The following is a 25,463-nucleotide window of genomic DNA, read 5'->3' on the forward strand; positions in this document are numbered from 1 at the left end:
AATTCACGGTACCCTGGGCTGTCAAGAATTTCCTTGGATTCAAAAGTAATATTTGTTAGCTTCCCCCAAAGTGTGTTTTTTTCCTGAAATCTCTCACAACAGCCACTGATATGTTGAAATTAACTTAGATTTACAAAGGTGTAAAAAGAGAGGATAGTTTGGCCTGGGGAAAGTTTCTCCACATTCCAGAGGAAACATCTGAGGAGAAAAATGCTTATTTCCTAGTTTAAGAAGATTTGAAGAATGAATTTAAAATAAATCCAAAAGAAAAACATGCTTACTTTTTTAACCAAATCTTTTTGTATTACAGATTAAGGAGTACATTTTTTTATACAAACCTCTTCTTCTTCCCAGTCTATCAAGTCCCAGTCATAAGCAATTACTGCTCGCCTTCTTTTCCAAAACTCCAGAAAAACAGTTGCTGGAGTAAATAGAAAAAAAATACAAAATTGTTTTTAAGTCAAGAAAATGTTAACGACTATCACAGAACTGTTGAATGAAGCTGTTACATTCTTTTCTTTTCTTTGCATAAATGGGTTCCTTTGAACAGCAAATCATGCTGATGATCAAAACTGCTTTCAAAAAGCATTGCTTTCTAAGGATTACTTTGCTTGCTTCAAGTACGATTGAGGCTTTAGAGATTTCATTTAGTGCTAAATGTGGATGTTTAATTTCTAACCAACCAAGGGAGGACTCTCAAAGAATAAAATTGTTCCTGTGAGTCATCATTACTAGATATAGCAGATTTCTGATGAAGCTAAAGGTTTCTTGGGGCTATTGTAGATAAGGCAGTAACTTTCATTCTTTGAAGACCATTTACAATACACAGAAACCAGAAGCCAGAGGAAGCACATTCCGGTGCATGTGCAAATCTGTAGAGTACTACTGAGGAAATGGGAATTTTTGTCTTACACCTTTCTAATCTAGACCATTTCTTTTACACTACGTGAGTGTGTATATGTGGTGTGGCATTAACATCTGACAATTAAACGTTCTGTGCTGTACAGCCCTTATTGACAGAGTTCAAGATAGTATAATCTGCCTGTACATGACTGTGCTTCCACTTTGTGATGAAATGAACAATCAAGGAAGCACTCAGACATAAAATAATATGTTCATATTCTGGAGATTAATACTGAGCCTGTTTATGGTTACAAGTTTTTTAATTTGAAGAATGTAGAAGCTGCCTAAAGCTAATACAAATCACTGCAAAGGCTTCCTCTCCCACTGTGAAGTTTGGCTCTTCCCTTTACTGCTCACTGAAAAGCATCAGGCTTTTAACCTGATAACCACAAAGAACATAAACCTCTGTTCATGAGCTAGCACAGTATCAGCTGTAACAGTGTCACAATAGCCTGGCAATATGTTCCGCATCTAGTCCTAAAAGCATCTCCTTAATGGACTATCTGCCCTACTGCAGCATATTGATAACGATGTGACATGATACTAAGCACTGGCATCAGTTTGGTCAAAGTGAATTTTTAGCCAGTAAGAATTATTATATTTTAATGTATTAGCCAATACAGCTAAGATATGCTTAGAAAATGAACACTGTGAACAGATAAGGTAAAAGATATCAAAAGCATGTTTAAGGAGGCAGCTATTTGGTTTGAAGGCATTTTCATATATCACATCATCCTTTTTCTGAAAGCTGGAGTTATGTTACACCAGGTAACCAGCTACTTTGATTTAATCTAATAAAGAGTTCAATTCAATCTCCTGAGCCTAATGTTTCTATGACTTTTTCTAATAATTGCAGTATGATTGGTTGGGATCAGCAAAACTAGTAAGTGCTAATGAGACTCTGTGGCTGCTGAACCACAACATTGTCCATTCCTTGACTTGTCTTCTGGTGGAGCTGCTTCTCTCCTATCAGCTCATATTGAATTATTTTGTACAGGCTAAAGAAGTAGCCCTGCACTTTTTGGAGACCTGGGAGAAACAAGCCTGATTGATTGATTACTACCACTCTGTTTCCATTCCAAAAAGCAGCTGGAAGCAGGACTCGAGTGGGCGTACGAGTCCACAGGCATGAACCTCTCAGATATGTCTGTGCTGAACTGTACTTCTTTTCTTTCTTGTTTTCCACACACCTGGAGTGAGAAATCTATACATATTATACTTAGTATATTTAGCACCTGTCAGAGTAAGTATGTGCAGTTCCTGAAGCTTCTTTAGAAAGCTATTTTCAAATCATTACGTAGCAAATAGGATGATATGCACAGTGCTGTTTTAGCTTTTATGGTGCTACACTTTTCTCCCTCTCTCCAGGACAGTATGCACTTCTCCCTTGCTAGATATTTTAAAATGTGCTATAAATAACCATCTTTGATTGATTCACTATAGTACTGAGGTCTTCTAAAAAGTACTGCATTTTGAAATTTCTCTGCTTCTTTTCTAGTCAAGTAATTGCTAATACCCTATATCACACTTCAGCATTCTTTTCTGACTTTGACAGCTCAATAGGACACAGTTGTACTTATCGTTCTCCCATTTTCCAATTGGCATTTTTAAACCAGATGCTGAGAATTCTCCAAAAATCCTGCTTGGAATTTTGAATTTCTCATTGGCCTTAACTCCCAGGTCTTTTGCTAGCTTTTTCTATACTATGCTTGCCCTGCTTCAGAGCTCAACCTTGCAGCTCAGTCCTCAACATCCACTTATACAAACAGCTGTCTTAACATCATTTCCTCAGATGCTTTTGAAACAAGTTGTGATCTTATTTAGTAATGCAAATGGCCTCTTGCAGCAAACAGCTTAATCCTGATCTTCTCTCAGAAATCGTCTCCCTATCGTATTTCAGAACACCATTTAATATATCCATCCTGACTTCTGGAATATATTCTATATACCAGGAAGAGTGCTGAAGAACTTCCTTAAATTCTGTCTCCTCAGAGAGCAGATCAATGTGAATGTTTTATGCTAGAGGCAAGGTTTGTAGGAAAGTAATATCTTTTTTTAGACTAACTAATATATTTAGAAAAAATGTTTTATGTTGGCATGTCTTATTGCTTGAAAAAAGTGTTAAATTCTTCATGCCAGGCCTTTTTTCCCCTCCCAACTTTGGCTTTCAGCAAGTGTTCTAAAACTACTTCCTTTATCAAAGGAAACATGCTTCTAGGTAGACAAGAAGAAATTTCAAGAAGGGCTTTTCTTGTGTCCCTTAGTCCCCCAAAGATATGCAGAGACAGAGAAACTACCATCAGCCCACCTTGTCTCTAACAAAGCATTAGAAATGATAAATAGCTGGACTCTCCTGTTGGACAGTTACAGAACTTTGTTACTGATCTTCAGGAAACATCTAGACAGTGATATCTTTGCACTAGCTTTCCCCAGTACTTCAACTGGAAACGCAAAAGCTACCATTCCATCTGGCTTTACAGCAACATGCTGGGAGTCAACTGATTAGCAAATTTACCTAGATTTTTTTCTGAGAATGACTTTTTTCTGCACTTTAAATGTCAACATTTATTTAGAATGAACATCTTTCTCTCATTTTCTGTCTTTGGTAAGAATCCAATTCAGACAGTAAAAAGAGAGGAGTTTTTCCTAGAAATGGGACCCACCTTTTCATCAAGCTCGACATATCTCAAGACATACATGAAGGGCAAAGTGTAGGTGTTTCCCTCTAGCACAGAAACACAAAAAATGCTATTGCTCCCCTCTTTTTCAAAGCTTTGAACATCTGGAAAATATCATCAAGACTAGAGATTCTCGAAAGGAAAAATGCTTTTCTAGCTTCTGAGATGACGACATCTCAGCGAGCATCAACGACAATCTGTTCACCAATAAAAAAAAGTATTAGTGTTTATAGGGACTTAGTGTTTCCTATAAACTGCAGAGATTTATAGCTTCAATGCTTCTGAAAGGGTCTTTCCTTTCAACAGAAGCTCCAATACAGAAAAGCTTATACAAACTACCAGTGAATTTCTTCAGTGTACTGAAGGGAGACTATCTTTAGTCCTTTGCTATATCAGTTTAAAATGAAAGTTGTCTTGAGTCCTATGTATTTTGGGTATACATCAGTAAGTATCATATTCTTTTCCTATTATATCAATTACTTTTACTTCTTATATAGAACTTTGCTTAAACCGGGCAGAAATACAGTAAGTGAGGTGATGAGTCAATATATTTTTTGAAGAAAAGTGTGTTTCTATTCCAATATCTCCTGGTGCACTTGACAATTCCAACCTTACTTTGATGGGACCCACTTATCCCACAATGAAGCATTATAAAAGATGGGTCCCTGTGCTTCAGAGTCCTACAGCCAGTCTCATTGCTTCTCCACAAATCATGCAGCCCATACTTATATTTGTCATGGTAATTCCTCTCCCTAGCCTGGCCACAGCAGTTTGCTCATCATTTGGAGAAGCATTTTATTTCTGTTTAAAAAGTGACCAACCCACTTTGTCCATCAATTAAAGATGTCTTTAGAGTAAAAGGAGGAAACCACACAGATCACCTCTTCATGGAAAGCCCAACCTGGCCACGCCTGGTTTTGAAAACCCCAAGCAAATGGCGGAGGCTTCTCCCTCAAGATGGGAGTTCACTACTGGATCTAAAGACAGTGAAGAACGTACTTTAGATAATAAGACAGTGGCTAAGCTCAGGCTAAAGAGGTAATGCAATTCTAGCTGCCTTTTTTTGCTTTCATTCTCTTTTTTTAAAAGCACTGCCATCATTATTTTATATGGTAGTGTCTGTCAAACTGGTTCATCTAGAAGGCTGAACGTTTCACAGTGAATTTGTCATGCACTTGCCAGTTGTTTCATGCTGACAGAAGAAACATTTCCACAATCAAACTGCTATCATTGTTTCTTCTCTTCCCCTAGGATTTACTGAGATGATGGTAACACCTGCAGCTGCCAATAGGCCTACTGCAGACTGAAAATCCATTTAAGACAGGTGGTAAGCCAACTCATAAATACAGTACCAGAAAATCCCTGGGAAGTGTGGCTTTCCTTGTTCTAATGCTGCTTTAGCCCTTATTGTATGGAAAATATCTCCACAATCTCACTGTTGTCTCAGCAAAGTCTTATTTAAGAAACTACAGTTTGGGTGGAGCCATAGGATCGCCCCATTCCCCAAACCATTACCGTACACTCACAATCTCCTTCCTGTTGCTGCCCTTACATCCCTCTTGGTGGCAAGCTCACAAGCACAGTGTAAGCCAAAAAAAGTGGCGAGGAAAGCTCTCACCCCAGCTGCTGTCCTATAGTCTCTTCTCCACTAGCCAAATCATCCAGAGGACAGCATTTATTATATTTTTTCTTACCTCTCTGTGGGCTTAGATGCTGGAGATACATGGATGGGCAGCGCATTTCCCAGTCCTGGCAGGCTGGTGGGGAGATATCCCCAGAGGGAATTGGGTCTGGGAGTCTGACAGTGATGCTGAAGGAGGGGGAGGAAGGAGAGGCTAACCAAAATGAGGTGCAGCTCCTGTCAACTAGGGACAGGAAAGAGAGAGGACCTACAGCATTTTGTAGGCAGGCATGCTCAGCCTGCTCAGCCTTCTCTCAGGCAGTGACCACGAGGCAGGACCAGGCATGGTTACCTGAGTGAGGGACTCCCCTTACTTAGAGCTGCTTTTCCTACAGCCCTGGTTCTGGGCAGTGCTAAGACACAGGCACAATGCTGTGAGCACAGCTGTTTCCTGAAAGCAGTGTTACTGTTAAGGAGGAACAAAAGCACTGGTGCAAAAAACTGCACTCCAAAAACATGCTCACCAGCAGTTAGGAACAGTGACATAAATGTTCAACAATGTTAACCCATCAATTTTCCTAGCTGAGATGGAAGTCCCTGCTTCTACACTGTCTTGGAAATTCTCAACTTCAGTGAGCACATAGAGAAAGAGGTTGGAAAAGCTGAGTAAACATCCAAAAAAATCTTTAAGGCTTAGAAATTTTTGGTGATTCTCAGCTCTGGTGTAGCTCTAAAACAGAGCTGAAATACCATGGAGAAACATAAAATCTGTACGATCTGTGGATTTTTTCCTTAATGTAATGTGTGATATTTTAATACTGTCAATATTACATGAAATGGCATGAATAGGCTTGATTGGTATATGACCTAATTTAATTAGTTAACTCAGACAAAAACATAGTTTGGAGGAAGGAACTGAGACAGACTGGTCGGCTAATCTATGTTGTCCTGATGGCTCTGATGTTGCCTCCTGGATATCTCTTGTGGCTCAGTAAAGAGATCTGCAGTTTAAAATGGAGATTATAAGAATTACTTGGACACCTTTCCAAAGCAGTTGGAGATGTGTGAGTAAGAACAGGAGAACAATGACTAAATCAAGATAGCTCAAGCACCTGGAGCTGTGAGATGGATGCCATTTTTGAGGCACCTCATTGAGCCATTTTCTAAAGGTGTTAACCTTCTCTCAGAATGGCATGGTAGCAGCTAAGACCCTGGGCATGCTCAGGGCATGTTTGAAAGACTTTTTGTGCTGCCAGAAGTTATTGTTTCCTCTTGCCTTCAATTCTGCCTACAAGACCACAGTAGGAAAAATTAGTTGAGCCAGAAACAGAACTGTCCTATGGGCAAAATTCAGCCTCCATGGCAACAGTTAGACCACTCTCAGATCAATTTGTCATTCAACTAAATCTTCCATTTATTTCATCAGAGTTTTGCTTTAATTACAACCAGCTTACATGTATCTAAGCTTTACTGCCTTTCTGCAAGGTAGGAAAAACAATACATTAATTCATTTTAGTACAGACACTAAACTGAGCTGCCCTAAGCTAAGAGAAGCCCTGAACAGTAACAGAGAAAAGGCTTCAGTGCCAACAGACTGAAAAACAATTACAAAAAAACCCAGAATATAACTATCTACATAGACACTACATACTGCATTCATGTTTTTATTTTAATTAAAATTATTATCACATAAAAACCTGATTGAACCACCTCCATCTTCCTTTTGCAGAAACAGAAAAGAATCAAGCCTATATTGCTTTTCTAAGTGTCTGGAAAAAGTGTGCTGGAAATTACAAAGGCCTATGTTGCATCACAACCTTTAAGAAAAAGCTTGTGCAATTACTTAATATCAAAACAAAAACTTACCCCACACCGCCATGAAAACAGCAAAAAAGACAGTAGCTCCATTGTCAAAAAGGTGGGTTACCTGAGGGATATATTAATAGTGTGATCAATTTGTGATAATAAGGTTTTATTTTCTATTTTGACCTAATAAAATTAACGTGATCATGAGTGCAGCTGGCCTGACAATCCTGAGGATCCTTCCCTTGATGTGTGAAATGCACCTGTCAATTCACAGAACTATTTGCCAGCCTGGCCTGGGACTGACCCCTGCCAACACCAGGTGTCAGCATCATTTCAGACCCAAAGCATTCATTTTATGGAGCCACGTACAAAGGATGGATCATAAGATAAAGGCTGATGCCAAGGACGCCGTAGCACATGCATCTAGGACACGACCTCTGGGACTGCTGAATCTCTAAGTGCAAATTGCATTCAAGTGTTTTACAACCCAAACTAAGTCTTGGTAAAAGACAATGAATGTTAATATTGGCTGAATTTGATCTGTCCTTTCAAGATTTTATCTACCCAAGCTCACTAAAGACAAATGCAAAAGGCAAAATTAATGCTTTTACCAGGAAAGCATTTCTATTTGCATAGTTTAAAACATACCTTGGCATAAACGCAGCTGTCTGACAACCTCATGAAGGGACAGTATTTATCACATATAGGACACATTATAATATCTGTAGCTTGGCAGACTTCTTTACTGGAAAAAGAGAAAAGATAAAAATCAATAGTTTGATGCACAACAATCAGTCTTAAAATGGATTGATAAGTTTCACTAATATTCAGCTACATATTGAACAATACTGGTTCTGTAACTGAAGCCAAGATCTTTTAACTGCACGTGTATAATTAATATCTGTTGAATGTCTAAGACTTCAGAGTTTACAGTCAAAACTGCAGAGGACAGTTCTTCAGGGCCATCCTAGCAGTATCTCTTTACTATTTCCAGCTTCTCCTTGAGTCAGAAGTGACCTTTGGTAGGAGGAGGGTGAGGATGACTGCAGATAAAGTTAAATTTGACTTATTCTTGTGACTTGTCTTAAGTGTGCAAGAACGTAGAGATGCAGCACTCAGCAGAAGGTCCAGGGGCTTCTTCATCTGAAGAATGCCTCCCTGTGGTGGATCTTTGGGAAAGGCCTTGAAGAGAGTGAAAATTCCCCACTCTTCTGCTGGCTTGTTACAACAATAATGAAGGAGCCCTACTTTTTCCCTACTTTGTGCTGAGTTGCCAGCACCATCAGCAACTGGAGCTGGGCACGAAACATTGCCTCCCATTCCAATTCAGGAGCACAAAACAAGGGAAGCTCGATACTGGGTACCTTATGAGAACCAAGCACGGTCTTTTCCTGAGTATTCATTCAACAGTTCAAAATGAAATAATTAACAATTCATATGAAGATCTCTTAAATTATTTATAATAACCCACAGCTGTAATTTCCCTTATAAAAGTGCCCACCGTTACCTGACTTGGCAGTGGTTCAAAGTGGTGACTCCATACAAAAAGACAAACAATCCAATGAAGGCAGCTGGGAAGAGCATCCCCGTGTACCAGCCTAACCAGGCAAAGTACAGCCCAATTTTCTCACCAAAGTACCGTCTGTTTTAAAACACAACACAGCGAAGTTACCTGCTAATTACAATAAATCTGCTTAATCTTGCTTGTTAATAGAAAATAAATGTTTCTATCATACCTGAAGAGTAGAGAGCAGAGTCAGAATTTCCTGAAGAAAAAGCCTGCAACTAGGCTTCTAAATCCACACTGAAGGACCTGCCTCACGAATGAACTTAAAAAATGAATTTAAAAATTCACTAACCACAGTTTACAGTGAGATGAGTGGAGACCTCAGAAAGGAAACACTGAGTTCATTTTAAAAAGCTAGCTCTTCGTATTTGGGAAATTGATCGCTTTCTTTGCCTTTTGGCTGTGTAACTGTACTTCCCAAATAATTGCATTGAAATCAGTTTCATCCCTAAAACTGGTATAACAGCAAAAATTATTTGGGCCCAAATTATTTCTAAGAAATTAATTAACCTGAGGTTATTCTCCAATCCAGTTTATTTTCATTTGATTATTTCTTTTCTTAGCTCAGTTCCTGGAAAACTAATCTCATGATTCTACCACAGGTGGAAAGTAAAGTGCAACTGAAGTTCAACAAATATGTTTATGTATCATCTTCCACAGATTTGAGGAAAGTAGTCTGAATGAATCCTAATGTGTTAGCTATATTGCTTAAAAACTAACAGCAAAGTGGCCAGGAAGCTCCTATTTGCTACATATTTATTAGCATTTTTCCTCCTCCCAAACACAACCAAACCTTTATTTATGCGTTAAAGAATACATCAAGCACACAAAAAACCTGCTGAACTCATCAGCAGAGGAGCAGGCTCATGCATTGTCCTGTGTTTGATGGTCTTGCACACGGTAGGCTGATGATCAGATTAGGATGCTTTGCAAATCAATATGCAATTACCATGATTACAATGAAGAGTTTAGGAGATTATTTGCAAGATTAGTTTTAAAGAATGAGGCAAGATGATATTCTTGCACTTCAGAGACTTTGCAGACAACTTAAACTTGCATATCAACTGAATTGGAGAATAGCTGCTGATGAAAACCCACTTTTATGCTAATGATGCAACTTCTGATCTGTCCAGAGACAAAGAATGCAGTGAGCCAGCACTGCTGGCTCCTTTATGATACCAGAAAACATCTTTGGTCAAACTTTCACAGTGAGCAGGAAAAGACTCATGATGGGCTCTAGGGCTGGAGGCAGTGAAGAAGAGAAAGAAACGCTTGGTCTGGAATGGACAAAATCATCAGTTTTCAAATGGATATAAAAAATTTCCAGTGTGAGAAATATCTGTCTGGGCTGAGCTCATGCTCTGCTGAATGATACTGACCTACACTGATTATTATAATTTGAGTTTACCAGCTCTGTATGAGAAGCCAAATATTGTCATGTTGTTTTTATTCTTCTGTCATTCAACAGAGACTCAAATTTACAGGCTAAAGAGGTGGTAAGCTAATGATAACATGCTCAGTTCTGACAAGGGCAGTAGGTCTGGTTGTAAAAAGACACACTGGAAACCGCTTTTTGAGCCCTGACTTAAGAGTGTTAGTGACCCTTTGGCCTAATCATTTACCTGACACCGAGGATGTCAAGCTGTGCCTCCTCCGCTGAAAAAGAAAGCTCACATTTTGAGCTTACTTCCATTGAATATTTATGGACCTATTTTTCTCCATGTACATAGTTCAAAGTAGTGAAGTAAGCCTAACATTCATCAAGATTTATTTTTTTATTTCATTCCCTGTATTCAAGGATGAATGCTTCCTTGTTTCACCCCCCTAGCCAACAAAACGTTCTTGACAAACTTCATCTCCTACCCTGTTGAGCCTTTCCATCTAATAGTGCAAATCATAGTACTCTTTTTTGATCTAGAGATCAGGCAAACAGCTTCATCCTAGATGAACACTCAAGCAAGGTTCAGTGTGTGCACAAAGAAGAATGGACATGATGGGGTGCAACCCAAATCTCTGCAATGAAAGGAAAAGGTATCTGAGGCCATTTGTGAGCCTGGTTTTAAAAATAAGTGCTGGATATTGACATTACTTTGATACTTATTGGTTTAAACACGGACAAACAGCCTTGATCTTCCACTATCACCCTTTGCTTCACAGCTGGTATTCCACAGGCTGTACTACTGTAATTTGCATCAGGATCAAGTTAATATTTCATTTCTTCTGGCCCCACAGTTAGCATATTTTTTCTGTAAGTCTGCTCAGATACCACTAGGTTGAGCGCTATGGAAACAAACTATGGCAGTAACAAGGTCTTTGGAGACCTTCCTAGGTTCCATATTCACAGCAGTTCCACATTTATTCCAATCTATAATTGGGTTAGCCTGGATCCTTATCGCCCTCAGGAGATTAACATGGTTTAGAGATACCTTTGTCACTCTCCCTTCAAGTTGCACCAAATACAGGGAACAAGCTCCTTGTTTCTTCTCTGTCACTATATATAGAACAGTAGTTTCATATAGCTCTCCATGGTGACGGCAGTTCTCTCACCTGCATGCTGGCACTTTACCCAGAACTCAGGAATGTACATGAAGAATTCCAGGGATTTTTTTTCTAGGGTGCACCACTGTGCATTACTTACACCTAAATTTCACCTGTTATCACTCTGTTGTTGAAAGACTCTTTGAAATTTTCCAGCCTTGATAACATTTGCATTTTTGTTAACTTTGCTAACTTATTACCATCCAATATTTCAGATTGTTAATAACAATAGAAAAAAATATTTTGTGTCTTTTATGGTTCTCCCACAGAAAATTTCCTTCACAGCTACTCTAAAAAGCAGAGATATAAAAAACCCCCAAGCACCTAATAGAATAATCCATCTCTCCTATCCTCATATAGGCTGTACCATTAGAACAATAATAATAATAAATAATCTCAGTTTCTCTGTTTTATGCTAGCGTGTATACTAGTCCTCCAATATCACCTACGTTAATGGTGACCTGTCCCTCCCCTCACCCCATTCAGTGGTAGAAATATCCCTGACTTAACTGGGCCAAGATTTCAATCATCTCAGTATTTATCAATAAGGCACATTTTTGAAAAGTATTAAGCTACTAAGTCTGATTGCAGACCCACAAAATGTGATATTGGAGTCCTCTGTGTTTAATGACCTTCATTATACTATCTTTTGGTTTCAGGATGCCTAGAAGTAAGTCATGGAGCTACAATATATACAGGTTTGGACTCAAGCCAAGAACCTATCTATCTTCATTAATCATTTTGCAGGTCAGAATGAAATCCTATGCAGAACTTTTTACATCACAGAAACAAGTTGTGAGGGAGCTAGAGCTTTCCGACAGGTGTTTTGGACACATGAAGCTCTCTGTTATGTCAGGAGCAATGGGGTGGGGAGGAAGGCCTGACAGGAGATTGAAAGGGAGTTGTCAGCTTGCAATCAAGTCATTTAATGTAAACATGGAGTAAAATGCAAGTTACTCAGGCATTACTTTTGCTTTCATGTTCATTTAGGTAGCTTTACAATCACTTTATAAATACAGTTTTCTCCCTCCCTTTTTGTCCTGTAAATGACATGTGCAAGCAGCAGCAGCAGCAATTTGTGCACAACCTAGAGGGAAGCAGCTATGCACAGAAGTGTGAAGGAGGTGATCCAAAGCCCCCAAGAATCACTGCAACTGTTTCCACTGATTTATGTGGTCCCAGAGCCTATAAATATAGAAAGTCCCGCCTCTTTCCAATTGCTATCAGTTCTAAGGATCTTAAATTATTCTTGTAAAGTAACTATGGATACTGAAGTCCAACAGCAATGTAATTAAAATCATGGTACCACATCTGTTGATTAATAGGAGTGCCTTTGCAATTGTGCCAAGTCTGTGCCTTCACACTGTGTTTCAAAGCAGAGTGAAAGCAGAATCATGCAATTCCCCTCAAATTACTTTTTCTCATTTTTTTCTAGTAACTAGTATCTCTATAACAGCCAGCTGATGAGATTAAATTAAATCTGGGAGGCACCAAATTGACAGCACTGGAAATGTAAGGCCTCATTTTAAGAGCTAAGGAAAAAATAAAACAGCACCAAAGTATGAACAATTTTGCTTACCACTGTGGCAACTTGACTTTAAGGTGGAAATATATCTATTAATGAGATAATTATATGTCCTGGTTTCGGCTGGGACAGAGTTAATTTTCTTCTTAGTAGCTGGTACAGTGCTGTGTTTTGGATTTAGTGTGAGAATAATGTTGATGACACACTGATGTTTTAGTTGTTGCTAAGCAGTGTTTATACTAAGTCAAGGATTTTTCATTTTCCCATGCTCTGCCAGCAAGCAGGTGTGCAAGAAGCTGCAAGGGAGCACAGCCAGGACAGCTGGCCCGAACTAGCCAAAGGGATATTCCATACCATGGAACATCATGCCCAGTATATAAACAGGGGGGAGTTGGCTGGGAGGGGTGGATCGCGGCTCGGGCATTGGTCAGCGGGTGGTGAGCAATTGCATCATGCATAACTGGTCTTTTCTTGGGTGTTACTTCTTTTTTTGTTATATTCCTTTTCATTACAATTATTATTATTATTATTATATTATTATTATTAGTTAGTAGTGTATTTTATTTTACTTTAGTTATTAAACTGTTCTTATCTCAATCCTTGAGGTTTTTTTTGTTTTTTCCCTCCTCCCCAGCCCACTGGGAGGGGGAGGGGGAAGCGGCTACATGGTGCTTAGTTGCTGGCTGGGGTTAAACCATGACATTATATTATCTACATCTAATTTACTCCTTAGCCTTTCTAAAGCATATAGTAAAGGGGAATGTCAGCTATCAGCAGTAAGTTCTGGCCAGATATCTGTGGAAGAATTAACACACATCCAACCTTTTGTACAGATGGCAACACTACTCCCTTCAAGCACACCATGCATAGCTGTTGGTATGGGAAAAAAATTAAAAAGTTGCTCCTGCTGCAGAACTGGTACTAAAGAAGCTTCTGTCTAAAGTATGCACGCTGAGATACTTCCGAGTGAAATGAACAACAGGCCTTGCTGGTGTTGTCAGCTCTTCAAGGAAAAATCTCCAGCTCACTAGACACGTGAGCTGCTGAGAGTGGCGGTAGACAGGCAAGATTTGGCAGGAGCTAAGGAAATGCGAGGGATCTAGCATCTGTGAAGTGAGAAGAAAAAGGCATTCCCTCCCCTTTCCTGTCACCCCTCCTTCAGTGAATTCATTGCAGCCATGGGTGCGCTCCAGGCAGCAAACGCCAGGCTGGGCTGGGGCTGCAGCTTTGAACCCTGCAGAGCTTGATGGCTACTGAGACTCATGCTGCCGGTGCTGCGAATACTCAGGGAGCCTCACAGCTTCCCCTGCCCCCCTCCTCCTTGGGTAAACACCTACTCTGAACCACCACAGGACACCCATGACCTCAACTAGGGGGTCTGCTATTTTGTTTGCTTTTTTAGTTTGTAAAACAGCTGTGGAAAAATCTGTGGATGTCACTGTCTGGTAAAAAGCTAAAGCATCTTACAAAATCTTGAACATCAAACCCAGGCTACTCAAGAAGGCTGCTACCAAGGTCCAGAACAATCATGTGTCTAACCTTGCTCATTCTGTTACCATTTATTCTCATACTTAAAAAACCTTCCAGATGCCTGATGGTCCATATTCATAAACCAAATTAAACCAAAACCCAGATATTGGCTCAACAGCACTTTCACAAACAAGAAACGTTCATGAAGAACAGTAGCCTTGACCACCATGGACAAATGATTAAAAAACATTACAGAGATAAGTTGTTTATACTGTGATATTAATATCTTATTGTATACTGGGAAATTAAAAATAAAAAACTTCAGTATAACTGTTGGCTCCTCAGTAAATCAGCAATTTCCATAGTGTAATTTGAGAAAAATTCCGTATTTCTGCCCAGGCCAGTATATTTAAAAAGAAATAAGAAGCTTTCAGGATTACATTATGAGGTACAAATACATTACTTTGTTTTCTAAAGCATTTTAAAAATTACATGACTCAGTAAAACTTTTAAATTGTATTTCTTTGTGAACTTTTTCTCCATGGAAATTGAAGACCTCCTGTTTTATGAAATGGATAGATTTTATATGGCCTTAATCAATAACACCGCCTGTCTCCAGGGCCACCCTCTACAAATCTTTCTATCTGGAAACAATTTTGAGAATCAATAAAAGCAAAGGTTTCCATCAGTTAGAGGACTTATAAAAGGGGAAATTAATATGTTGGACCAATTGCATGCTCTGTATGACCCTTCCCAATGGCCAATACATCAATATCTTCAGTGACCCCAATATATCTTAAGACTTTATTAATAGGCCCTTGTAGCTTCATATTCCTCTCTTCAAGCAGAAAAAGCCCATTAATGCCCAATAATAGTTCTGCCAACATGATCAGTAAAGGCTCTGGCTCTCTATATATGCATAAAAAATATGTAATCCTCTATTAGCACATGCAAGTCTATTTGAAAACATTATTTAAAAGGGCTATAAGAATTTAGAGTCATGTCTCAGCTTTCTCAGTGTTTCTTCTTTGCAGGCTACTTCCAAGATGAATACAAATCCAGACTGTGGTGATGTGGCTGGGCTGAGTTTAAGGGAGGTGGTACAGGAGAGACTTCCACCCGTCTACCACTAGTGCTACTTAACACAGTAGCACACTCAGTGACTGTGAGCTCTGCTCCATGCCATTTGTAAGCATCATTAAACTTCATCCAGGGCTCCTTCTGTGGTTGCTTTTTGGAAAAAAAGAAGATCTAGTCGATGACAGCCTGTTTTTCACAAAAGCCATGCTCTGAGTGAAAGCTTCATCTTCTGAAAAAGAACTCCAGTGGACAGACATGCAACCAAGTCTACCCAGCCTCCACAGATTTCTCTCTTCCCTTTTTTCTCTCTTAAATATTCTTCATTAGAAGTTATGGTGTCAGGAAACTCTAGAAGGAAACTTCCTTCACTTTCAGCTCCTCCTACAAGCTCCTCTATAGATACTTCTTTGAATGTAGTTGCACCACGAATGAAAGGGATTCCCATGACCTCAGGATCGGTTTTTAAAAACCACATGAATTAACTGAGCTCTTCATGGTTTTGTCAGAAGAGACATACATAACCTATGCTCAAAGCACCTACCATGTGACATACTTAAAAGCAGGAAAGTCTTACCTCACGAGGTCCAGTGGTTGGTATTTATACCACACTCCCCAGGAAGCCCAGCACTCATAGAGTAGGTGTCTGTGGTTTTCTGCCCCGTGTGTTCTTATTGAATTCTTACTTCTGTAACTTCCCTAAAATACAAATCTGGACATTAATGAACAAGAGCAGCAAAAAAGAATATCTAAGAAATCTCTCTCACAAGCAGTATGGATAACACAATTTATGCAAACTCCATACTTGTGCACCAAAAGCTAAATATGACATTAAAAGGACAATTTCCTCTGACTTCACTAAGACTTGAGATTATTCTTCCTAAGAAATTTATGATAAATGGTGTTCAAGTCAAAGGCTATAAATTGGAGAATCAAAGAGAAAACCACAGTATGATATTTTTCCCCTCTGAAAACATAGTGATTTATCAAACCCAGATACTTTTAACAGAACAGATCCAAAACAACTCCCCTTATTATCTCTTTTTGCAAGAAAAAAAGCAATTTTTTTCCAAGAAAAAAGCATTACTAAATGGGAGGGATGTCAGAGGCAGATGCAGAATGGAAAAGAGAGTAAGAATATTAATAAGATTGAGAATAAATGATTACACAATTAAGAATTCATTTTGTGGGAAAAGTCTGTTCAAAAAGAAAAAAAAAACTGAGAAAAATACCTCATGAAGAGGAAATGCAGCTTCATAGGAGCCATTACTGAGCAATCGATTCAGACCTAAGAATCAAAAGTATCCAATTATTTACCAATAGGACCAGAAAAACTGCTAAGTAAAAAGCAAAACACATTTTCATAATAAGCTGGCTAAATGAAGTTTGAAGCCCATTGACAGTAAAAGATACTGTAGAAAAATTTATCTTTAATAGATCTTGATGAACTAAGATATAATACAAGCAAAGACTTGTTCAAATATTAATCATAATCTATCATTTATTATGCTGGAGGTTTAAAGATTCATTTGCCAAATCCATCTTTAGCGTAACTTCAGTGAAATCAGGGACCTCACACCAGGACTGAAGTTTGACCCCGTAAAGTATGGTCTCAGAAAGCTATTTAGATGAAAGGCTGTATTTCTTGGGAGCTCAAAACTTCAGGGAAGATCTTTATGTTTTCGAACTGCAGGCCAGTAGAGCAACTGAAACTCTGAATTTCCATATGATAACAATGTTGTAAAATATGTTCTGTTTATGTCTTACAAAAGCTGCTGGACTAACAGGTAGAACAGGAACAAGACAGGCTGCAGTAGTACAAGACAAGAAAATATACTTGAATGTATAGCACAAGCTACTTGGCACAAAAAAGTAATCATATACCCCACTCAGTCAGGCGTTGTCCCTCTTTAATGAGAACCTCGAGAGAAATAATGAATGCTTGCTGAGATGTGGGCACTTTTCACTTGGAAAGTCACCAAAACAGGACTGAACAGCTATCAGGCAATGCAAAACTAAATACTGCCACTAACAACCTGAAGGCATTTGAACCCCACTGACCAAGAGGCAAAGAACCCTGATTCCTTTCCTCATTCGCAGGGGAATGACAGCAGCAAGAACACAGCAATGATAAGTATTAATTCAACATAAATAGCACTTTCAGTGATTGCATTAGTATCTGCTTGGCAGAATATGCTTTCTTCCAAAGTCTCTGGCAGAAAAGCAAAACCTGTACAGCCAAGTTGGGCTTTGCTCTGCTCAGTGATCAATGCAAGCTTGTGTTCATGGTAGGTACAACACAAGTAGATATGTGAGGGAGCTTGGGATCTTGAGGCAGGCTGAGACTGCAAGTATGTGTGCTAAATGCAATGGCTGCATGCACCACATGAATCCTTCCCTTTCTTCTCTCCCTTCTGCTCACTGTCATTGCTCAGAGCTATTGCTACCCTCATCCCAGCAGCTGAGGAAGAAACAAGTGAAGTTCTGGGATGTTTCTCTACCTCTTAAGGAAGGACGGGGTCTAAACAGCAGGGAAATTAAATAAGCTGCAGAGTTTTATGGGGATTGCCTCTCCATTTGTGATGCCCCAGTCTCTAGGTGGCATAAAAGCAGTATGTGCTCTGTATCACAGGACAGAAGAGGGCCACTGTTTTGTACTCCAGCCCTCCTCTATCACTGCCTGCTCTCCCGGATCTGCATATGTGCCACTCCAAAGGTGCACTCCACCCACTATTTGAAAGTGATGCCACAGTTATGCATGGCATCCTTTGCACTGAGGACATCATTGGTGAACTCCCTTTTGACTTACAGCAGCTACAGAGGTACAGAAACTTCCATCTCCCTTAGGGATGGACAGGTATCCAGGGAGAAGCCCTACAGGCTGAGATGTACAGCAACACAAATCTTGCCATCCTTCCAAATACATTTTTATGAAGGAGTAAAAGCTTTTCTGCATGAGTCTATCTGCTTCTCCAGGGTCCTTAATCTGTACATATTTCTTGCTTAAGTTAGTCTTTTTCCTTGCAGAGGTGATAAATCCCATGTGGTGACGTATGTGCCTGTGCAAGCAGCCTGATATTACAGGGGAATTATCACATCTTCCAGGCAAAGCCCCTACAACAGCCGTGGGTGAGATGTAAACAGCTCAAAACTGAGGTGATTAATAAGGAAGCAAAAGAGTCTGTTACAAGCCCAGGCAGACTTCTCTTCTTTTGGTGGGACTTAGCACTCACGTTTAAAAGCATGTTGCTCAGCACTTACCAATTTTGTTTTTCCCTTCTTCGTATTTCACTCTTTGTAAGATATGGTGTACAATTCTACTTCTTGTAGCATTATTGAAGAAAGTATCTTTGTTGTGTATGATGAAGCTATATAAAAATACAAACAAAGGTGTCGTGGTTTAACCCCAGCTGGCAACTAAGCACCACGCAGCCACTCGCTCACTGCCCCCCCCACCCCTGGGATGGGGGAGAGAATCAGGAAAAAAACCTCGTGAGTTGAGACAAAGACAGTTTAATAGGACAGAAAGGAATGAAAAACAATGATAATGATAATAATAATATGACAATAGCAATAGTAAAAGAATTAAACTATACAAAGCAAGCGGTGCACAATGCAATTGCTCACCACTCATTGACTGATGCCCAGTTAGTTCCCGAGCCGCGATCCGCCCCTCCCAGCCAGCTCCCCCAGTTTATATACTGGGCATGACATCATATGGTATGGAATAGCTCTTTGGCCAGTTTGGGTCAGCTGTCCTGGCGGTGTCCCCTCCCAGCTTCTTGTGCACCTCCAGCCTTCTTGCTGGCTGGGCATGAGAAGCTGAAAAATCCTTGACTTAGTATAAACACTACTTAGCAACAACTAAAAACATCAGTGTGTTATCAATATTATTTTCCTACTAAATCCAAAACACAGCACTATACCAGCTACTAGGAAGAAAATTAACTCTGTCCTAGCCGAAACCAGGACAAAAGGACATCTCAGGAATACATAGTAGCATGTTTAAAACAAATACTGAGTTCCATTACTTTCTATAGCACACTAAAAATCTATAGTACGTGAGCAAGTGCAAGGAAGATTAAAGGACACCAGATTGAGATGATTCACCGGATGAGATGATGTCAGTAAGAGTATTCATTCCCTAACAAAGAATTACATGGAGAAGTCTGGAGAAAGATCAAAGATATTTAAGCATTCATAAGCGTCACTTTTAGATAATTCACTGAAAACTCCAAAATACTTGCACAAAAATCTGCAAAAGTATAGGACTTGTAAGTGTAGCTGTAAAAATTCACATTTGATTTCTATTTCAGACTTCTTTATTATGCTTTACCATTAAGAGTCAGATGGAAACATCTACTTGCTAAACCACTCTTACTGAATATCAAATACCATGTTAGAAATGGAAAATATTATATACTCCTATGTTTGGTCTTGGAAGCTAAAATAGAGTAGAAAATTAGCTTCCAGAAGCTACTTATGGAGTTATGTATGAATGCAGGTTCAATAGTTTGGACAGAATTGTGAAGAGTCCGGGAAATTTAAAAAAAAAAAAGCCACAAAATATATTGTATTGATTAGATTGGCTGGCATAATATATTTTATATAGATTTCTTAATCCCAATATACATACTCAAGGAAAACAAGATATTTTAGTGTATCATCATAATTACTGGAAAAATGCAAACAATATTAAGTGTTTAGAAATACTGTTTCAACTTGTCAATTAAATACTAGTAAAGAACTATTACAGTTGCTTGAGACGTGCAGGGCTTCAGGATAGACTGTGAAAGTAATTTAGACACTTGAATAAGCAGATAAGTAGATGGAGTTTCTGATTAAGTAGTCCTGTGCATATATTGAGGAAACTGAATATTTTTAAAAATGTGGTCCTTAGTAACTGACTGAATAGAAAGGTTCATATTTTTTAAAATACTTTGGATAGGAGGTAAGATTGTTTTCTTCCTCTGTGTTGGTGAAGAGTTAGGAAATTGAATAAACTGATTAAAAAAATGGTAAAATCATAAAGATGTCATAGAGAGACCAGCCTGTAGGACTGCACTGTAGACAAATCTGACTTTAACAGAGATCATCTTAATAGGGAGCCTGGAATGGATTTATGTCACCTTCTCTTCTGCACAACATGGGATCCACTGCTCAGTTTTCCCCTCAGGTAATTTTATCCAAATGAAAACCTGCTTTTTCAGAATGGATCTTTACCCATGGGAAATCATACATGGCTTTGCACCTCCACAGTCGTTTGGAAAAACAGGCAAGGAGTCCAACTTCTGGACTTTGGGAACTCCATATGCTCCCTCTCTATTATCAAAATTCTCTGCCAAATTTTCCATACAAGACAATCTATGAGTTCCTTATGTTTGGCTTCAAAGGCAGATAGTAAAAAAATTCCCAAAGTAAAGGTATAAAAGACAAGTTGCTCCAAGAGCACCATAATTAATGAAACCTGGTTTTCTAGAGGTTACTGTCTCATGTCTCCTTTCCCACTCCACCCCAGATACTCACAGGTCATTTCTGTGTCCACAATCTACTCAGTACTGTAATTCTGGCTTCCTCCCACATCCCTACTATTCCCAAAGTCCTACACATGCCCTACAGTACCTATTGCAAGTAATTTGATTTATGCATATCGGCTGACCACCACGTGTGTGCCAATTTACCAATGGGCTGCTACCAAACAGCATATACAATTGGTGTGCACTGGCTACTGCCTTTTCTGTATAGGCACAATTTTGGGCCACTATTCCATTTCAAGCTGCTGACACTCGCAAAGTAAATAAGACTGTGCTTATCTTTGAGAAAGCTACACCTGTACCAAATTTAGTTGAAAGTAATCAGTACGTAAAATAATAAGTATTAGAAGGATTTTGACAAAAAGGAAATACTGTCATCGCATAAGTCTGAATGCTTAAGGAAATTAGATAAAAGAACAACCTAAACTCTAAAGCAGATAGAACAGCATTATTTCCAGCTGAAGTTGGAGCTCTGTATTAGGCCATTTCAGTAGCAGCAGAAAAAAATTAAGACAGTAGTAAACCAGAAATGAACAGTTAGCATTTTTCCCACTTTGTTTCATTTTCTTTTAATGTCTGACTTTCCTCTCCAAGATCTCACCTCCCAGAGAGCATTGAACGTTAAAGAACTGTGAAGATAACTTATGAAATCAAAACAGCACAGTAATTTTCATTCTGACTTAGCTATGAGTTCTTGTAGGATTCAATTGATAATTGAATCACCTTATCTGGAAAACTAGCAGCATTGATCCAGGTAACACCAACAACGTTAATCTATTCTCCTTCAATAATGTTAATCTATTCTCCTTGTGATATAAGGTTATTTTGCCCATCTGTTATCATGACTGTCATACTGCAACTACAGGTAGTTATTTCAACATCTTTTCTGGACAAGTAGGTTAATAGTTTTTCTGCATTTAGTCACTTCTGTTTTCATAAGTCATGAATGAAAAAAAGGCAAAAATCAAACATGCAATCTTAAAAAGAAATAAGAACTACTTGTTTAAATAAACACTTTAGTAATTTGCATTAATTTGTAAACTTAGCAATTGTGTTATTATAGTTTCTGATCTCATGTGGCCAAGAAGGAACAACCAGATGTGTCTGTGAAGCAGATGTCAACACCTCAGTATAATAACTGCTGTGAAGAACTCTGCCTGTTCCAGAACTAGCTGAAGCAGTCCCAAAACACGTGTGAGTATAAGAGCTGCAGAGGCTCTGCCCTGCCCATCCTTGTGCCAGTAAAAGGCACCTGAGGGCAGAAGGGGGAGATGAGAGGGAGAACTCACGATGACGACAGTATGCCAAGAACATGTCCTTTGGTGTTTTCCAACATTACGCGTGGAGACATGGACACAGAAGAGATGCTAGAGTTCACCAAAGGTGAAAAAGGAGTGCCAAAATGAGTCCTCTGGAAGTTCTGGACTATCCCTAACAATATCATTGTTTTGGGATGGAATTGCATGTGGTAAAGTTTAAAAATAATCCTCACTTATTTTTGAATATAAAAATCTCAGGGTTTTTTTCTTTTGTTTAACTCAAATACTCAGATATTTTCTGTGAAATTGTCTGTAGAGTAGCCCCAGAAAGAGCAGTATCACCATTACCAAGGGGGCAGGGAGCTCCAGCACAGGAAACAAAAATAGGCAGACATGAGTGGGAGGCATTGAAAGTTGAGAATATCCGAAGTAGCTGTAACTGTGTTACAACATCCCAGTTAGAGGTTGACATAAATTAGGACAATGCCATGGAGGTTTCAATTTATCTCAAAAATCACAGGAGTTGCTCTTGTCAGGTAAGAATCATGCAGTTCAGTGTAGAACTTATCCCTTTCTACCACCACCCTTCTCTCCCACGCTTTATGGGCATTTCTTCCTCCAAAATTTTTGTGCTCCAGGTTGTCTTCTTTCTTAATGTGGGTGGTAAATCCATATTCACAGAATAGCCATCAAGGCTATTTCATGGTCTACAGCATCCAATGAGGAATTCAGAGGAGAAAGACTTTCTTAGTCTATGGAGAATCTCACCCTTCAAATTTCAGTTCACAGGAGCCAGAGCTGAAGACATTTCCAAACTAGGTGTGGATAAACATTCATCAGATATTACTGAGCTATAAACTGCATAAGGCAGAGGATTTCTAGAGACCTTTTTAACCTTTGTTGCTTTCAGATGGAACAGTTTCCTCAGCTGTTCTGTTTCTGCTGCCCTTGTTAGAATTTCAATGTGCACAAGGGTTTGAATATTCATAAGTGCAATACAGCTTGTTTTCAGGCTCAGTAAGGGTTTAGGCTTTATTTAGGAGACAGTTCATTGAAGGTTTTGATCACTTTGTCACCTCATTTGTAAGATAAAAAACAAGTAAGGATTAATACACTATTATTTTTATTACCCGTGAAGTTAATGTATAGGTACATAATAAAGCCAGTGATTTGTTCCACAACAGTTATAACCATTAGCCTGGTCCTGTAAGTCTTATTTGTGTGAGCTGTCCTTACTCAAAAGGAAAATCCCAATGAAGATAATGAGAGCACTTCTGGCAGGAAAGTTGCCAGAGTTGATCCTTAATTAAAGTCCCTTTTAAAAATGTCATTGTGGAAATATTGCTCTTACATTCATACTGTAAGCGACATGAAGAGTCAGTGAAGGTTAATTGCTTTGAAATTATATTTGTAGCTTTCTTAATTAGACTCTGAACTGGAGATTTCAAACTATCTTTCCATGGATAAAAAAGCCCAGCAAAGCTAACTGTCGTCTAAAGAAGGCCCTCAAATTAATGCGAATTCAACCAAGAACAAACTGCCAATGAATTCCTGTTCATACATTCTCTTTGGTAATTTTGCAGGTTGCACAAACCATTTAGGGGTAAATTTAGCTCTTGAATCTTTGTCTAACACCCATTTGAAAAAAATGGGTTTACTTTTCAATTTATTTTGGAGAAGCAAAAGGCAGGAAAAGGACATTTTCTGCTGTACTGGTAAGATATACAAGCTGAAAACTGAACACCCATGGTCTGGTTACAAAGCTACAAAGTGAGGATGTGTGGATGCACGTACCAATGTGCATCTTTGCTCCACGGGAACCCCAGACACTAAAACATTTGATGTTTGACACTCACCATACCAAAAGGTATGTTCCAAGCAAATGCCTACTGCTGGAAGCAGTACAAACTAAAAGCACAGATGTTGTCCAAAGTAGTAATCACTATATGAGAAGTGTATTCTTTAGTACAGGAAAAGTTCCCAACCTTCTGCACTCCCAGGTAAATCACTGGTGGTAGCTAGCTGTTGTTGGCTGAGGCAATAGCAGGTTTTTACCTCATTTAACATCAGCGAAAGAAAATCATCAGCGGTAGTAGCAGCAACAAGATGAGCCTGCAGTATTCCAGTGAGAATATTACCACACATGCCTGTAGTTTATTTGTTTGAAAATGGGTATATTATTATCACTTTCTGTTCATTTTCATTTTGCCTGACTTTTAAGGCTGCAGCTGACTTTTTTGTTTATCTAAAAGAAAATGTTTATTAATGGTTATCAGGGGGTTTTCACATCATGTGCCTAAAACAGGATCACTTTGAGATGAGGAATGTATTAGTGGCTTTGCCTGTTTCAGATTTGGCACATCACAGCCTCACAACTGCTAAAGTAAAATAGAGAGTCGTGAAAGTGCTGAATCTCTCTTCCACCTTCCTCTGCTCTTCCCCCCAAATCACCCTGCCACCCAAATCACTTCTTAATTTTAATTGGTTCACTCAGGAATATTCATCTGTGATAGAACGAGTTTTATGTATTTTTCACGGATGCTCTGGTTTATTCAGTTTGCAGGCAATTAAAACTTCCAGAATCAGAGAGAATTTAAAAAAAACATTACAGGGCATTTCCAAGTTTGGTTGCACAAAGATTTGTTTAAGAGCAGGAATCTTACAGAACTGTGATTCCTTGCTTATAAAAAGCCATTTGCAAATGTATAGTTATTATACTGTAGATGTATTTAAACACAAGAACGACCATCCTGGTTCAAAACAAGTAAGTGTCCATGCAGCCCTGTGCCTCGTCTCCAGTGGTAGCAGCTCCCTGAGCCATCCATGATCTTGGGGTGAAGCAGCTCAGGGGGACATGGGCACAGATCATCTTGGTAGGGATGGGATTTATTAGAGCCAATCTGAGCATCAGAGAAAGCTTAAAATGTAACTCCACCCTGAGAGACACGTGTCTTGGAAATCTGACAAAGATATAGGATGAGATCCTCATGTACCACAAGGGGACATAGTACAAATGAGAATAAATCCATTAACCTCTGGTATGCAGGGCCATTTTTGTTTAATTAATCCACATATTGTCCTAGTCCTCCTAATTGTGTAAATTTTTAATCTAATTTTCACTGACGTAATAAATATTTATTTTTAAGTGGCTTATTCAATTATATATTAGATTAATATTTAACCAGAGAGTTTATCGCCTTTGGAAGAAATAAAAAGGGGAAAATAGCTCCTGATATAAAGTTTGAAATCTCTAAACAGCAATTAAAAGCATTTTCCTAGCTGGTATACAGCTATCTAAGAAATTGCAGCTAATTACTACTGTTACTATTCCCAACTGACTAGCAGCTCACTACATAAAATAACTAAGATGTGGTAGAAAAATAACTAATTATCATCATGTCTGATGGAAAACATTTTTCACATATTGTGAACTGTGCATTCTTGTAACTGATAATTTTCAGAAGAAATGCTTTGGCATAAATAAA

General features: G+C 38.8%; 1 protein-coding gene across 1 annotated transcript in view; it reads right to left on the reverse strand.

Moving 5' to 3' along the window:
* Positions 1-25,463, reverse strand: part of ANO4 (anoctamin 4) — a 121,634-nt gene that overhangs the window by 34,518 nt on the left and 61,653 nt on the right. The window contains exons 9-15 of the mRNA XM_050901808.1: positions 18,447-18,553; positions 16,418-16,473; positions 15,763-15,884; positions 8,516-8,650; positions 7,657-7,753; positions 7,069-7,129; positions 339-421 (exon numbers count right to left, since the gene is read on the reverse strand). Coding sequence (XP_050757765.1) covers positions 339-421; positions 7,069-7,129; positions 7,657-7,753; positions 8,516-8,650; positions 15,763-15,884; positions 16,418-16,473; positions 18,447-18,553 — 661 coding nt within the window. The remainder of the gene's footprint in view (positions 1-338; positions 422-7,068; positions 7,130-7,656; positions 7,754-8,515; positions 8,651-15,762; positions 15,885-16,417; positions 16,474-18,446; positions 18,554-25,463) is intronic.

Source organism: Gymnogyps californianus, chromosome 1 (assembly GCF_018139145.2).
Source record: "Gymnogyps californianus isolate 813 chromosome 1, ASM1813914v2, whole genome shotgun sequence".
Lineage (NCBI taxonomy): Eukaryota > Metazoa > Chordata > Aves > Accipitriformes > Cathartidae > Gymnogyps > Gymnogyps californianus.